General features: G+C 39.7%; 2 protein-coding genes across 6 annotated transcripts in view; one reads left to right on the forward strand and one right to left on the reverse strand.

The window, feature by feature from the left end:
* The window catches only part of LOC116165857 (twitchin), a 49,360-nt gene extending 39,861 nt beyond the window's left edge, over positions 1–9,499 (forward strand). The window contains exons 61-79 of the mRNA XM_031480564.1: positions 10–77; positions 125–854; positions 903–1,790; positions 1,839–2,025; positions 2,072–2,612; positions 2,668–3,721; positions 3,776–4,945; positions 4,992–5,279; positions 5,330–6,020; positions 6,065–6,198; positions 6,245–6,452; positions 6,500–6,652; positions 6,701–6,927; positions 6,980–7,270; positions 7,324–7,752; positions 7,803–8,036; positions 8,184–8,329; positions 8,375–8,531; positions 8,579–9,499. Of these exons, the coding sequence (XP_031336424.1) occupies positions 10–77; positions 125–854; positions 903–1,790; positions 1,839–2,025; positions 2,072–2,612; positions 2,668–3,721; positions 3,776–4,945; positions 4,992–5,279; positions 5,330–6,020; positions 6,065–6,198; positions 6,245–6,452; positions 6,500–6,652; positions 6,701–6,927; positions 6,980–7,270; positions 7,324–7,752; positions 7,803–8,036; positions 8,184–8,329; positions 8,375–8,531; positions 8,579–9,213 (8,231 nt within the window). The 3' untranslated portion in view covers positions 9,214–9,499. The remainder of the gene's footprint in view (positions 1–9; positions 78–124; positions 855–902; positions 1,791–1,838; positions 2,026–2,071; positions 2,613–2,667; positions 3,722–3,775; positions 4,946–4,991; positions 5,280–5,329; positions 6,021–6,064; positions 6,199–6,244; positions 6,453–6,499; positions 6,653–6,700; positions 6,928–6,979; positions 7,271–7,323; positions 7,753–7,802; positions 8,037–8,183; positions 8,330–8,374; positions 8,532–8,578) is intronic.
* Positions 9,500–11,932: 2,433 nt separating this feature from the next.
* The window catches only part of LOC116165861 (inosine-5'-monophosphate dehydrogenase), a 33,566-nt gene continuing 28,353 nt past the window's right edge, over positions 11,933–17,145 (reverse strand). For 2 of the 5 annotated variants that reach the window (XM_031480581.1, XM_031480580.1), the window contains exons 3-12: positions 16,508–16,556; positions 16,352–16,453; positions 16,018–16,302; positions 15,683–15,970; positions 15,540–15,630; positions 14,453–14,692; positions 14,246–14,402; positions 14,055–14,198; positions 13,915–14,009; positions 11,933–12,602 (exon numbers count right to left, since the gene is read on the reverse strand). In XM_031480581.1, coding sequence (XP_031336441.1) covers positions 12,571–12,602; positions 13,915–14,009; positions 14,055–14,198; positions 14,246–14,402; positions 14,453–14,692; positions 15,540–15,630; positions 15,683–15,970; positions 16,018–16,302; positions 16,352–16,453; positions 16,508–16,556 — 1,483 coding nt within the window. In that variant the 3' untranslated portion in view covers positions 11,933–12,570. Of the gene's footprint in view, positions 12,750–13,320; positions 14,010–14,054; positions 14,199–14,245; positions 14,403–14,452; positions 14,693–15,539; positions 15,631–15,682; positions 15,971–16,017; positions 16,303–16,351; positions 16,454–16,507; positions 16,557–17,145 lie in introns of those variants that run through there. The other 3 variants (XR_004144203.1, XM_031480583.1, XM_031480582.1) reach the window with 3 other exon arrangements.

A 17,145-nucleotide genomic window follows, 5' to 3' on the forward strand; every position in this document is an offset into this window, starting at 1 on the left:
CAATGTCAGGTTCCCCAACACCCAAAGTCACGTGGTCAAAGAACGGCACTCCCACTACGCAATCCAATAGAGTATCGGTACGTAAAATGATCCTGAGGTAAACATTTCATTTTCTGCGTTTTAGCACGAAACAACCAGCGAACACACAGTATTCCGCATTGAAGCGTCGAATCGCGACGACACTGGAAAGTATACTGTGCACGCTGAAAATGAGTACGGTACTGATCAAGCAGACATAGAAGTAACGGTAGTGGACAAACCTGGAATGCCCAAAGGTCCGCTACAGTACACTGCCACGACCCAAGATTCCGTGTCGTTATCTTGGAACCCGCCCAGTGACGACGGCGGAGGCGATATTACCGGCTACATAGTAGAAGTGAGCGAGTTCGGCTCTGACAGTTGGAGACCAGTCCCTGGTTATTGCCCCAAACCATCATTTACCGTGCGCGGTTTAACAGAAGGCAAAAAGTATGTGTTCAGAGTAAGAGCCGAAAATATCTACGGTGTGTCAGAACCACTCGAAGGCAAACCAGTGGTAGCCAAGAGTCCGTTCGATCCTCCAGACGCGCCAGGACAACCGGAAGTTACAGGTTACACACCTTCCACTTGTTCAATAAAGTGGACTCCACCAGCTCACACCGGCGGCAAACCAATCACTGGTTACAATGTTGAAAAAAGAGAAAGAGGCGGCGAATGGATTAAAGTCAATAATTATCCCACACCTAACACATCGTACACCGTCCAAGATTTACGCGAAGGTAACAAATACGAATTTAGGGTTATCGCGGTGAATGAAGCTGGTCCTGGACAACCTAGCAAGCCATCGGAACCAATTACAGCTGGACATCAAAGATGTAAGCCTGCTCTTCAGGTAAACTAAGGTTACATTTGAGTGTTCACAGTTAAACCCGATGCTCCCGATCCACCAAAACCAGACCGCATTACAAAGGACAGCGTTACGTTATCGTGGAGACCACCGAGAAGCGACGGAGGATCAAAATTGAAGGGATACATATTACAACAAAAAGCCAAAGGAGAACCAGATTGGACAGATGTTAATTCCATCCCAACTCCTGCGAATATTTACACGGCACCAAACTTGAAGGAGGGTCAAGAGTACCAGTTCAGAGTGATTGCTGTTAATGATGTAGGTCCGTCGGAACCGAGCAGGCCAAGTCCAAACATTTTGGTCGAGGAACAGCCTAACAAACCTTGTATTGATTTGGGTGGGGTACGTGATATCGTAGTCAAAGCTGGCGAAGACTTTAGCATCCACGTACCTTACGTTGGATTCCCGAAACCAACGGCCAGTTGGTTTGCAAATGATAAACTTTTGGATGAGTCGGATAGCAGAATTTTCCCTAAGCTTGCCGATGATTCCGCGAGCATTATAGTTAAAAACGCCAAGAGGGGAGATACTGGACAGTACAGACTTCAGTTAAAGAATCCATCCGGTTTCGATACCGCCACCTTAAATGTTAAAGTATTAGATCGTCCAGGCAAACCAGAAAATCTGAGAGCGGATGAGTTTGCCGGTGACGCCCTCACTTTGTACTGGCAGCCGCCTAAGGATAACGGTGGGGCCGAAATTACTAATTACATTGTCGAAAAGAAGGAAGCTAGAACTCCCAATTGGACTAAAGTCAGCAGCTATGTTACAGTGCCGTTTGTCCGAATTAGAAACTTAAACTTGGGACATGATTACGAATTTAGAGTAATTGCGGAAAATCTGTATGGGCAATCTGAGCCGGCGGTTACGACTGAGCCAATACGGGCCAGACATCCATTTGGTAGGTACTTCTGTTTAGTAGTTATGTGTTGCAACAAACCGTTTTTAGATCCACCTGGTGCACCTGGTTCCCCACGAGGTATAGAGACCACCGAAGATTCCATTACAATTCAATGGACGAAACCACGCCACGATGGAGGATCGCCCATTACTGGATATGTAATAGAAAAGCGATTGATATCTGAAGAAAAGTGGACTAAGGCTTCCCATGCCCTTGTACCAGACCTCTCTCATAAGTAAGCAATGTTTGGTGACAAAATAAATACTAAGATCGATTTGTAGGGTTGGTGGCTTAATTGAGAACTACGAGTATGAATTCCGAGTAGCAGCAGTGAATGCCGCTGGGCAGGGACCCTGGAGTGCCTCTTCAGACATGATCGTGTGTAGAGCTCCTCCAAGTGCACCGAAGATAACCTCCGATCTTAGCATACGTGACATTATAGTGGTGGCTGGTGAGGAATTTACCATTTCCGTACCGTACACCGCCACACCAAAACCAAATGCGTCGTGGTCGGTGAACGGAAACGAATTTGTGCCGGATAATCGTATCAAAATTGACACCAACGACATTGCGTCCGTATTCCATAACAAATGCGCTAAACGTTCCGATGCCGGAAATTACACGATCAAGCTAACTAACAGTGTGGGATCTGATTCGGCCACCTGTAGAGTTCAAGTGGTTGACAAGCCACAGCCTCCACAAGGACCATTGGATGTTTCCGACATTACACCCGACAATTGTTCTCTAGCCTGGAGACCACCACTAGATGATGGCGGGTCACCAATTACAAACTATATTGTTGAGAAACTGGAACCAAGCGGAGTAAGGAAATGCCATGCGACCATCAGCTAATGTGATATTAATTGTTTTGTCGTAGATATGGTCAAAGGTCAGCAGTTTCGTTAGAAATACGCATTACGACGTTATGGGATTGGAAAGCAACAAACGGTACAGCTTCAGAGTACGAGCAGAGAATCAATACGGTATCAGCGAACCTTTGGAGACTACCGAACCAATCACCGCTAAATTCCCATTCACGGCTCCCGATCCTCCAGGAGCTCCACGTGTAACGGACTACGACGCGAGCTCCATCACTCTCGCCTGGGACCGTCCACACAACGATGGAGGGTCTCGCATCCAAGGTTACAAACTTGAATACCGCGACGTTGCCGACGACGTCAACTGGCAGAACGCCAGCGACTATTTAATAAAAGACAACAGATTCATACTATACAATATGACCAGTGGTCACGAATATGAGTTCAGAGTTCGGGCGAAGAACGCCGCAGGCTTTAGCAAGCCTTCTGCTTCGTCGACCAAATTCAAACTAAAAGGCAAATTCAATGTTCCTTCGCCACCCAATAACCCGAAAGTTGTTAAAGTGGGCAAGAACTATGTTGATTTAACCTGGGAACCGCCTACCAACGACGGTGGGGCTCGTATTACTGGATACGTTATTGAAAAACGCGAGATCGGAAGCCCAATATGGGCAGTCTGTAACTCCTATAACATCACCGATACGAATTACACCGTAATCAACCTTACCGAACGTTCCGATTTCGAATTCAGGATATTCGCCATCAATTCTGTTGGAAGAAGTGATCCCAGCGCATGTACTTCGCCAGTTAAAGTTTGCGAAGTTGCCGATGGAGAAAAACCGCAATGGATCAAGCAACTTGCCAACCAGTCTGTTCCACTTGGAAAGGCCCACTCACTGGAATGTGCGGCAACTGGAAAACCATCACCAACATTCCGTTGGTTAAAGAACGGGCGTGAACTTACACTAGGTGCGCGCTTCAGATTGGAAACAAAAGGGGGTACTAGCTGGTTGCATATATCGGAAGTGTTGGACATTGACGAAGGAGATTATACTTGCGAGGCTAGTAACTCAGTTGGATCTACTACAACTACCGCACGTCTGAAAATTGGAAGTAAGTATAGCACCGTAGTAAAATTAGTATCTTACAATGGCAATCTTTATTTAGCTCCACCAAGGATTGACCGTATTCCTGGAGATCTTCACTTACCAGAAGGAGATAACACTAAGATTAAAATTTATTACTCTGGTGATCAACCGCTCGATGTCATTCTTACAAAAGACGGTAGATCACTTGATGCATCACCTCACATACGATACACCGTATTCGACGACTACATCATTATCTTCATGAAGGATATCAAACGAGACGATGCCGGAACATATAATCTAACAGTTAAAAATGATAGCGGAAGTGCTTCAGGTAGCTTCAACATGTTCATTACTGGCCTTCCGGGTAAGCCGAACGGACCATTGGAAACCTCCGATATTACTAAACACACCTGCTTACTACGTTGGAAGCCTCCTAGCTACGATGGAGGCTTAAGAGTAACCCACTATGTCGTAGAACGTAAAGACGTTACCCACAACCACTGGATTGTGATTTCGAGCTCATGTAAAGACACCTCCTTTATGGTACAGGGTCTAACGGAAGGCCAAGAGTACCTGTTTAGGGTAATGGCTGTAAACGATAACGGAATGGGACCACCGCTGGAAGGTACCAACCCAATAAAAGCTAAAGCGCCATTTGATCCACCATCCGCACCTGGAATTCCAAAAGTGACTGAAATAGGAGGCGATTTCGTCCACCTAGAATGGACCAAACCAGAATCAGACGGTGGTTCCCGAATCGAAGGCTACTGGATAGAGAAACGAGAGGTAGATAGCTACACCTGGCAACGTGTCAACCCCTCGCTCTGTCCGGCGCCTCAAATTAGTATTCCAAACTTGATCGAAGGCCGCCAGTACGAGTTTAGGGTATTCGCTCAGAATATTGCCGGTATTTCGCCTCCATCGACTGCGTCTACGTCCGTCAAAATAGTGGATCCACTCACAGCAACGCCACCAGAAATAATCAAACCGCTTAAGAACGCGAACTGTATTCAGCACCATAACGCGGAATTCCAATGCACAATTACCGGTGTGCCCAAACCGACAATTACTTGGTACAAGGGAGCTAGAGAAATCGGTAATGGCGCTCGTTATCATATTTATAGCGAAGGTGAAGTACAGCGCCTTGTGATACACGATGTATTCGGCGAAGACGCCGATGAATACGTGTGTAGGGCGGTAAATAAAGGTGGCATCAAATCTACGCGCGCGGAACTTATTATTATGAGTAAGATTGTGTTTTTATAGAAAAATGTTTTGATTTATGGTTTCAGCCGCACCGAAACTGAATATACCACCACGCTTCCGTGACACTGCGTTCTTTGATAAAGGTGAGAATGTTGTTATTAAGATTCCATTCACCGGCAATCCCAAGCCACGAATCTCCTGGGTGAGAGAAGGAGAGACCATCGAGTCTGGAGGACACTATCATGTTGAGGTCAAAGATCGCCACGCCATTCTTACAATTAGAGACGGTAGTCGACTTGACAGTGGTCCATACAGGATTACGGCCGAGAACGATCTGGGTCAAGACTCCGCCATTATTAAAATCCAAATTAGCGGTATGATAACTTGTCCAACTTTAACACTGTCATTGTTTTAAATGTTTTAGACCGACCAGATCCACCTCGATTCCCAACAATCGATAATATTGGAGTTGATTCCTTGTCGGTATCTTGGAAGGCACCAGTGTGGGATGGAGGTAGTAATATTACAAATTACATGGTGGAAAGAAGAGAGCATCCTCTACAAACATGGATAAGAGTCGGTAATACTCGCTTTACCACAATGGCCGTCGAAGGACTGGCGCCGAATCACCAGTATGAGTTTAGAGTGTACGCCGATAACATATACGGACGTTCCGATCCATCTGAAGTAAGCAACATTGTTACAACCAAAGACAGTGGCAAGAAAACGTCCCAAAAGAGACAATACGAAGTTGACGAAAACGGCAAGAAGAAGCGAGAGTCCATGAAAGAGCCCATTAAGGACTATGACCAATATGTGTTCGATGTATACTCAAAATATGTCGCGCAACCGGTTGAAATCAAGACTAGAAGCGTCTACGACGATTATGACATATTGGAAGAGATAGGAACCGGCGCCTTCGGTGTTGTGCACCGTTGTCGCGAGAGGAAGACCGGAAATATCTTCGCCGCTAAGTTTATTCCAGTATCTCACGCAATGGAAAAAGAACTCATTCGGAAGGAGATCGACATAATGAATCACCTACACCATCCCAAACTAATTAATCTTCACGACGCCTTCGAAGATGACGACGAAATGGTCCTAATTTACGAATTGTAAGTGTAATTGTAATTTCTGTCTTTTTAATCTGCTCGTTTAGCTTGTCCGGCGGAGAATTGTTTGAAAGAATAACTGCGGAAGGATACCAAATGTCAGAAGCTGAAGTGATCAATTACATGAGACAAATCTGCGAAGGAATTAAGCATATGCACGAAAGAAACATTATTCATTTAGGTAAAGTGGTGTGTTTTAAAAGGAAGCTACAGTGTTTTTGTTGTAGATATTAAACCTGAGAACATAATGTGCCAGACAAAGAAGAGCACAAATATTAAATTGATCGATTTTGGATTAGCTACCAAATTGGATCCCAACGAGTTAGTCAAAATATCTACTGGAACTGCGGAGTTTGCCGCTCCTGAAATTGTTGAACGTGAACCGGTTGGTTTCTACACCGATATGTGGGCCGTGGGTGTACTAGCGTATGTTTTGTAAGTACCGTGCACGCTATGAATTTATCATCAAGGAGTTTGCCTAGGCTGAGTGGATTATCGCCGTTCGCGGGAGAAAACGATATCGAGACACTGAAGAACGTGAAAGCTTGCGACTGGGACTTTGACGAGGAAGCATTTGGCAATGTTTCTGATGAAGGCAAAGATTTTATCCGCAGATTACTACTTAAGAACAAAGAGTAAGTGGTGTAGGTGAGGCGGATGATTCTTATACCGTTTACATTCAGGAAACGTATGACTGCGGAAGAGTGTCTATTACACGATTGGCTCAGTGGTGATCATAGCAGCAAAACAAAGGTCATCGATCAATCCAGGTATCTTCGAGTTCGCGATAAGATACGTGCTCAGTATAAGGATTGGGATAAATACCTCCTGCCCATTGGTAGAATTTCAGAGTATTCGTCCTTACGCAAACTGCGACTGGAGAAATACAAAATACATGATGCATACTTTGGTGCGTAAGCTATTTTTGTAGCGTGATCAAGAGAGTAGGTGACTTCTTTCAGATCGAAGGCAAGCGGCACCAAGATTTGTAATAAAACCGCAAAATGCCTTCTGTTACGAAGGACAGAGTGTAAAATTGTACTGCAGGGTTATTGGCGTAGCTACGCCCACTGTGACGTGGCTGCGAAATAACCAGGAGCTAAGACAGAGTGTGAAGTTCATGAAACGATACGTCGGAGACAATTATTACTTCATAATCAATAGAGTGAAATTGGAAGACAGAGGCGAATACATCATTAGAGCAGAAAATCATTACGGTGCTCGCGAGGAAGTGGTATTCCTAAACGTTAGACGTAAGTAGAATTGGCGATTTTCATACTTTGAACTTAAGTGGTTTCTTCTTCAGAATTACCCAAAGTTGTTCCCGAATACAAACCTGACACTCAACCAATCCGAAGGAGAGAACCACTGCCATACATGTTCTGGCAAGAAGAACAAGAATGTGCTCCCAGCTTTACGTTCTTGCTTCGCCCGCGTGTTATGCAAGAGCGTGATACGTGCAAACTGTTGTGTTGCTTAAGTGGAAAACCAGTACCCACAGTCAAATGGTACAAGGATAAGCGAGAACTTAGCAAGTACGAATATTCCATGACACATTCTGATGGCGTAGTCACATTGGAAATAGTCGGTTGTAAACCGGAAGATTCTGGAAAATACACCTGCGTGGCTACAAACGTGCATGGACAAGATGAAACTTCTTGCATTGTAATTTGTGAAGGAGAGACAAGCACTGAAGAACAAACTAGACTTGCTGAAAAGATTCTACACTCTGGAGGTATACCAACCTTCCAGTTTTTTTTTAAGTAGGCAACCCTTGTGTTTCAGATCGTAAATACATAGAACATCCAATCAAACCGGCGCCCATACCTATTACTATAAAAAGGCCAATCTACACAAATACTCCAACACACCAAGCTGCAGCTCCCCCTGTAAATATCTCCCATTCCTCCTCAAATCTTAGTGTTAACGACATGGATAAACGAACGCCCAAAAGGTATGGAAGATTAGATTCCACAGGAAGTCCAAACAGATCAAGAAGTACAACTAAAGAACTCGCATGTAAGTAACGCTTTGGCAGACCTAAAATGGTCATAAAAGTGTAACTAAACGTTTCCGTTTTTAGTTCTCTTCCTCACAGGTACTTAAACACACATTATTTCCATTTCACTATTTTGTTCTTCATTACTTACGCAACTTCTTTTATAGTACCTCCAGACGATTCAGCAATGTGTAAGCCAGTGTTTACCAAAGAACTTAAAAACATGACGGTCGGAGACGGAGAATCGCTAACGTTGAGTTGTATCGTAAAAGGAGACCCAGAGCCACAAGTCGTTTGGTCAAAAAATAATAAGGTTGAATTAGGTGAAAGAAATCGAGTCGCTACATCTTTATTTTAGGTTCTGAGTTCCTCCGACATTATGGATTTGAAATATAAAAATGGTATAGCAACTCTTCACATTAATGAGGTATTCCCGGAAGATGAAGGCGATTACGTATGTAAAGCAACGAACTCCATAGGAACAATTGAAACACAGTGTCACCTCACGATTAAACGTAAGTTAAGATACAAATGAGGCCGTCTGTAAACTCTCTTCCAATAGCCATGTCGAGCGTAAATGGGGAAAAGTCAAAGAGTGGCGAAGATAAGGCTCCAGCGATTGTTGATCATCTACAATCTGCCTTGATCAAAGACGGTGATCCCGTAACGCTCTCTTGTCGCATTATTGGCGCAAAGAAATTTGACGTGATCTGGCTGCATAACAATAAGGAAATTAAACCTAGTAAAGACTTCCAGTATACTAACGAAGCTAATATTTATAAATTACATATCGCTGAGATATTCCCAGAGGATTCGGGCGCGTACACATGCGAAGCATTCAACGACATTGGCGAAAGCTTCAGCAGTTGTACATTAAACGTCAACATACCCGGCGAGCCGGTTAAGGCCCCTGTATTCAAAACATTCCCCACCTCCGTCACTGTTGCAGAGGGAGAAGTGGCCTCATTTCAGGCTGAAACCGAAGAAGAGCCGTTACAGATCAATTGGCTGAAGGATGGTAAACCCCTTAAAGAAAGCACAAAATATCGTTTTACGGTAGATGGAAAGCGTTACACCTTACAAATAATGTCGTGCGATTCTAACGACATTGGACAATATCAAGCTAAAGCAATTGGGAAGAAAGGAGAATCGTTTGCTGCTTTCTCTGTGAATGTGGTTCTTGGTGGAGATCTATAGAAACGCTCAATTAGTCAATTCACAAAATCGAACGACTTGCATCAGCAAGAGCTATTTTCTCTGTATATGTTGTGTATAAAAACTATATATTGTAAAAATTTGAGTACTTTCGAGTCTACTATGCTAGAAATCTGCTCAAACCTCGTACCAGCATCCTCAATTACCATCTTATGATGTTTATCAGGTTATAGCATAATAGACTCTTGACTCTACGCTAAACTGCAAATTAGTATCGAATTTTATTTTAATTTTTTTGCTTTAAATCGAATAAATGAAAGCAGTCATTGTAATTGTTTTGAATGAAATGAAAATTTTTGTGTGAAAGCAAATCGAAACGTTTCTCGTTGTGCTATTTTTTCAAGTTACTTTAAATCAACTGTGCATTGCTTATGCAGAACCAAATCCATTATGTTGTACTATATTATTATATAATTTCTGAATTAATGACTTTCATTCCAAGTTTTGAGGCTTTTGCGATACCTACAACTGTTAAAATCAGTTCTTGATTTACACCGATAAGTGCTTATAGAATTGTCATTCCAAATGGTTTGCCGTAGTTATGAGCTATAAGGTCTAAGTATATACCTACTAAGCTGGACTGCTGTTAGTGAAATCAAACTTCCCAATCACTCGCAAGAATATTATGGTACGAATCGTTTTGGAATCTACGCAAGTGTATACACTGGGTTTTTTTTGGGCCGGAAAAAATAATTGTCTGAGAGCGACCGGGAAAAAACATTTTCTTATAGAATTTGGCCTGTCGAATTCATAATTTCAAACAGTTTGAAGAGTGGGCTACTAGATCAAGAAAAAGTACGACTCGTTTTGGATTCTACGCACCAAAATTTATAAGAAAAAGAGTTTTCCCGAGAAATTTTAGAGTTTGAAGATTGGGCTACTAGTTCAAAAGTTACAGCCCTTTGAATTTTTATTCGAAATTGGTTTCTAGTCTATAACCTTTGATTGAGAAATCTGATCGAAAATGTACGAATTGTTTTGGATTCTACGCACCAAAATTAATAAGAAAAAGTGTTTTCCCGAGAAATTTTGGTGCAGTCGATTTTTGGTAAAAAAGGAAGGTTTTACACTGCCTTTTTTTGAGGCCCGAAAAAAAAATTGTCTCAGATCGACCCGGAAAAAAATTTTCTTATAGAACGTGACCTGTAGAATCCATAATTTCAAACAGTTCCAAGATTGGGCTACTAGTTCAAAAGTTACAGCCCTTTGAATTTTTATTCGAAATTGGTTTCTTTTCTAGTCTATAACTTTTGATTGAGAATTCTGATCGAAAAAGTACGAATTGTTTTGGATTCTACGCACCAAAATTAATAAGAAAAAGTGATTTACCGAGAAATTTTGGTGCAGTCGATTTTTGGAAAAAAGGAAGGTTTTACACTGCCTTTTTTTTACCCCGAAAAAAAAATTGTCTCAGATCGACCCGGAAAAAAATTTTTCTTATAGAACGTGGCCTGTAGAATCCATAATTTCAAACAGTTCCAAGATTGGGCTACTAGTTCAAAAGTTACAGCCCTTTGAATTTTTTTTCGAAATTGGTTTCAAGTCTATAACTTTTGATTGAGAAGTCTGATCGAAAAAGTACGAATTGATTTGGATTCTACGCACCCAAATTAATAAGAACAAGTGTTTTCCCGAGAAATTTTGGTGTAGTCGATTTTTGGTAAAAAAGGAAGGTTATACACTGCCTTTTTTTGAGCCCCGAAAAAAAAATTGTCTCAGATCGACCAGGAAAAAAAATTTTCTTATAGAATGTGGCCTGTAGAATCCATAATTTCAAACAGTTCCAAGATTGGGCTACTAGTTCAAAAGTTACAGCCCTTTGAATTTTCTTTCGAAATTGGTTTCTTTCTAGTCTATAACTTTTGATTGAGAAGTCTGATCGAAAAAGTACGAATTGTTTTGGATTCTACGCACCAAAATTAATAAGAAAAAGTGTTTTCCCGAAAAATTTTGGTGCAGTCGATTTTTGGTAAAAAAGGAAGGTTATACACTGCTTTTTTTTGAGGACCGAAGAAAAAATTGTCTCAGATCGACCCGGAAAAAAAATTTTCTTATAGAATGTGGCCTGTAGAATCCATAATTTCAAACAGTTTCAAGATTGGGCTACTAGTTCAAAAGTTATAGCCCTTTGAATTTTCTTTCGAAATTGGTTTCTAGTCTATAACTTTTGATTGAGAAGTCTGATCGAAAAAGTACGAATTATTTTGGATTCTACGCACCAAAATTAATAAGAAAAAGTGTTTTCCCGAGAAATTTTGGTGTAGTCGATTTTTGGTAAAAAAGGAAGGTTATACACTGCCTTTTTTTGGGCCCCCGAAAAAAAAATTGTCTCAGATCGACCCGGAAAAAAATTTTTCTTATAGAATGTGGCCTGTAGAATCCATAATTTCAAACAGTTCCAAGATTGGGGCTACTAGTTCAAAAGTTACAGCCCTTTGAATTTTCTTTCGAAATTGGTTTCTAGTCTATAACTTTTGATTGAGAAGTCTGATCGAAAAAGTACGAATTGTTTTGGATTCTACACACCAAAATTAATAAGAAAAAGTGTTTTCCCGAGAAATTTTCGTGCAGTCGATTTTTGGTAAAAAACGAAGGTTACACACTGCCTTTTTTTGAGGCCCGAAAAAAAATTCTCAGATCGACCCGGTAAAAAACAAAGTGTATAATCGAAAAAGTACGAACAAGTTTAAAAACTGAAATATTCACATATTAACGTTTATTTCATACATCTTCAGTTATGTAAAAACAAAACAGTAATATCTTGTAATAATAGAATCCTTCAAATACCCAGTTCCACATTTAGTACAAAATTACACTTTTACACTTTCATTAACAAAAGTAAAATACATGTATCAGAAAATATGTCACTTTATAAAAAAAACTAATGGTACAGTTACATTGTTATACACTATTTTTTAATTTTCATCTAAATCTACAGTTTAGTGATCTTGCAACCCAAAAAAACTTGAGAATGTTTAGAACAATATCGTGAGCAATTAAAAAATATTTTCTACAACCAAAATTCAAACAACAAAAACACAAAATACTAAAATCTGTTCCGTTAATACAAACAATACTTTCAAACGTGCAATATATACAAATATAATGATTTGGCACAGATTGTAAAATACCTAATGCTTTTTTAATCCTAGTTTGGTCCTATATGAACAAACAAGTGTAACACACTCACATGATACGCTTATGAAACGAACACCTAACAATCAGTACATTACACAAAGTATCTATCACATGGTACTAAGTAATCAAACATAAAACCACCCACCGCTTTTCGATTTAAACATAAATATACATCTCCAACGTGCAACTGAAAGAAAATACTCAATTTAAATAAACTCGGTGCGTGACGGAATCTGAAAAAAATCAAAATAGAAAATTAAGTCGGCCACATTACAATGGAGATTAATGCTAAATGTTTACTTACATAACATTAAGACATTGTAGACAGTAAGGAATATTGGAAAGTGGCGCAAAAGATTCCGATTTCATTGAAAATCATGCTACATAAATGGAAAAGAGCAACATAAATCAGTTAATCCTTAATTAATCTGGACAGATTACAAAAGAAGACATCAACCTAAAAATAGCCATCTTCGTTTTTGGAATGCAATAAAATACATTTGTTTACACATTTTACTTTAATTAAACATAACTGACAGAGAATTTAATTTTTTGTTCGTAATAGTAAATTAGAAAATTTAAAACAGGGCGAAAACGAATTACATTCTAATCTTACAGCACTTGCTCTGTTTGCGGTATTCATTGACGTACAAAAATTAAAAATTAACACAGTACCATCTTGATACTTCGACATGCAACTGCCGGATTGTCAAAGAATTCAGATTATCGAGAGTAATAGAAAAAAAGACCAATTTTACTATGTATGTTACAGTCATTAACAAAAGTAATGATCCTGTACCATATGCAACCAACATTTGAATACAGTGTGCAACATGGAAATGGAACCAACAAATTAAGGCATCTCCTCCTTGAAGAAACCGACGGAGCGTGATGTGATAGGCATGTTAGTTGCTTATGCAATCATCATCACCGTACATACAATGAAAATGCTTAATACAAAGAAACACTAAAATACATCAATACGTCATTTTACAAACTAGAAAAAATAATCATTAATTTTTTTGTTTTCGTTACTGTATACATTTTGTCAAAAATGGCATCTTGTAGTCGTCCCATGGACGCAAGACGGATTATCAAGACTGTACTGTACTGTTCCTATTCTTGAAATGAAAATTTAAAAGCGAGAACTTCGTTCAAAAATGTGTTTTTCATCCAATATTTTAGGGCACTACTTCTGTCAAAAAGTGCTCAAATAGAAGCGTGTTTAAAATAAAAGGAAGGGGATGAAACTCAACCAATGCCTGCATGGAGAGTCCTCCAAATAAAATTCTTAAGTTAAAAATTGCACTTTTTTAAATTTCCTTTGAATATCACAGTTTCTTCAAAAACGTGTGGTTGCCACAATCAGATCTAACATGGCACACGATCGAGAATTTTAAATGCGTCAACTTTTAAGTTGTAGTCTTCTTCAAGCACTAATTGATATTCCACATAAGAAATTAAGAAACGAAACTTATTAACGTAGTTTTAGTAATAACTGAAAGCAATAAAAGTAAAAATACAGGAATGTATATTAAAACAAACGTTTTTCGTAAGAAAATAAACCATGAACGTTCCCTTCCAATTGGGCCGAATACGATCTTCTCTCAAATTTTAATTGTCCACTATAAGTCATGTCCCTAGAAAAACTCGTAAGAAAGAAACTAAGCGAAAGTAGAATATACCTCAACATTGATAAAGATCGTGCCCCAATATCTTGACATCCGTGCTTCAATCCACTTTGGAGGTACGGTACAAACCTTAGAATCGAACCTTTATCGACGATGGAGCCACTTACACCTTGGGCAACTTTCAACTTATCCCTTTGACTAGAAATATGTTATTAAATAAATTGCGAATTAACCATCGTTATTACTTGTGAAAGTATCGGTTCATGGCTGAACCTTGAGCATCTTTTCTATCCATCGCTTCTAAGCTTCCCATCCCTCTGTACTTCTTTAACCGAACACCTTCGGCAAAGAAATATTCTCCCGGTGCCTCAGAAGTGCCAGCTACTAACGAACCCATCATCACTAAAACCGACAACTGTTAAAAATAGATCCCAATTGGTACAAGCATATACCGGTCGAGGCGCCGAGCGACAATGCTTTTATTATGTGACCCACCGACTGTATGCCACCGTCCGCGATTACAGGGACACCAAACCTCCGAGCGTACGCCGCAACCTTGTAAACCGCTGTCGCCTGTGGTCGGCCGACCGCCATCACCTCCTGCGTTATGCAAATACTACCACTTCCCATTCCAACACGTAACGCGTCCACTCCGGCGTATATTAAATTTTTCGCTTGTTGAATCGTTACAACTAAAAAATTATGAATGTGACTAAATAAAATTAGTAGCAAAAGCCAACTAGTTCAATATGATACCTATAGTACTGTAACAACCCAACAACCATTAGATTCGTTAAAAACACTCAAAGTTCATAATACAAACAGTACCACAAGAGTAGCTCTAGGGTCTTCACTGGTTACAAAACAGGTTGCTGAAAACCTTCCAAGCTAGATACTCGCTTTCTTATTTCTTTTCTAATTACAGTATAATCACTCTCAGTTTGTACAACAACATCGTAGAATTCTATTTCGCTCAATCATAATTTTAGATGGATATTTAAAATATGTGGTCACTATCTTCACGGAAATGAAGGCTGTTATGCAACGGACATTCACACCATGGTCTCACAACGAAGAGTACTAGTTGGAATTACGTTAGAGCTCAGGCGCCCCCCATTTTGGCTAGAGGACATGACCTGTCGCATTATCATATAGAGTTGTCTACTTCGCCTGAGCTTACCTAGACAATTGTAATTGCATGTAACAAGATAGAACATTACTGAAAATAAGAGACTTGCTCTTCGCAGTCTGAAATATTCGTTTATAAAGACAATGATATAAAGTATGGCACAATACATCAGAATGGCCAGGAAAAAATTGGTAAGTATAAATTTATTGATCATGAGAAAGTGTGACTATACTATCAATTGAAAATTAGGTTCTATACATTTTGACAGATAAAGTATCTGTCAGTGTTCTTTATCTTTGTTTCATTCAGCTGATAATCGATCATCACTGATTACACCACTACCCATTTCTCGTTATATGCAAATAAATCCAATCGTGCAACATTTAAGCAACAACAATTCAAATACATACCATTTCCACCAATCACTTGTAAATTGGGATATGTCTTCTTAATGTATTTAATCATATTTATCTGATATATAGAATTACCCTGTGAGGAATCCTACAAATGATTTCCATTAAGATAAAGGGTAAGGAATAAGACAGATAATTACTAAAATAACAACGTCGACACCGGCTTGAGCTAGTAAGTGCAATCTGATTTTATCCTCTTCTCTGGTACCTATCGCTCCACCGACGATTAATTGTTTATTTTCGTCTTTCGACGCGATAGGGTAATTCCGAGCTTTCTTCAAGTCAGTACGTGCAATTAAAGCTATCAAATGTCCTTGAGAATTTACAATCGGTAATTTTCCTTTTTTGCTTTTTTCCAAAATAGAATTCGCCTCTGTAAGCGTTACTCCGGATTGTGCCGTTATGAGTTTGTCAAAGGGAGTCATAACCTAACAAGCTATTTAAACGACAAGCTTGAAACGCAGCGCCAACTTACTGTTCCTAATTTTATATTTGCTTTATCGTTATCTTCTAAGAAGTCAATATCACGTGACGTTACAATTCCCACTAACTTTCCACCTAACTTTCCATTTTCTGTAATAGGTGTACCGCAGAAACCGTGCGTCTTTTTAACATGCAAAATGTCCCCCACCGTGTTGTCGGGCGACAACACAATCGGATCCCGTATAAAACCGTGTTTGTATTTCTTGACTTTCAATATCTCGTTCGCCTGAAAATCCGGAGTGCAATTGTGATGAATAATACCGATACCTCCACAAAGCTGTAAAAAAAACAATGTTATATTGTGTATTACTATTATTACCACCTACAGCCATGGCGATTGCCATATCCGCTTCGGTAACTGTATCCATAGGTGACGATACTAGTGGCGCTTTTAATATTAGTTTTTTTGTTAAGTGTGACGATAAATCCTGAAAAACAGTTTATAGGACCGAGGTTCCACTGCCATACTAAGTTATACTCACAACTTCCTCTGCTAGGAAATCAATGTAACCGGGAAGCAAGATGAAGTCACTGAAAAGAAAATAGATGCAATGCTATAATCGAATACAAGTAATTTTAAACATAGCTAATTTAAGTCAATCCTTGAAATCAAGATAAAGCGTTTTGTTTTCTCAACAAAATTAGTGCAATAACGATTTCGACTCGTGATCATTGAAAATACGTTTTACCAAAGAAAACAGTACATAAATAACAATTTGCCAAAATGCAAGTGCGCGAGAAATTTACTTATTGGGCATCGAGTTAATGCGTTTAGACAGTAAATCACAGGACACATGCCAGCTCCTGGTTGCCCTAAGGAGCGAACAATTGTTTGCATATTTTATAGTCGATGTCTAACGGGATTTATGGAATATTCGCCACAATACACTGGGTGTCGCATTTAAAAAATACTATAGATCAAATCCGAGGTCAAATCTCAGAAAAAGGTGGTCCAAAAATTTTTGCCGCACTTTTGAAAAAAAATAAGCAATAATATTCGTTATTGCTGGCCGGCTGTCCGACTGAGATCTCAGCAATTACAATAGCTATAGAGACTTCAAATTTTCACTAAAAGCGTTCTGCTATAGTGTAGATGTACAGGCTCTAGTGTATTTTGAGT

Source organism: Photinus pyralis, unplaced genomic scaffold (genome assembly GCF_008802855.1).
Source record: "Photinus pyralis isolate 1611_PpyrPB1 unplaced genomic scaffold, Ppyr1.3 Ppyr1.4_LG3a, whole genome shotgun sequence".
Classification (NCBI taxonomy): Eukaryota; Metazoa; Arthropoda; class Insecta; order Coleoptera; family Lampyridae; genus Photinus; species Photinus pyralis.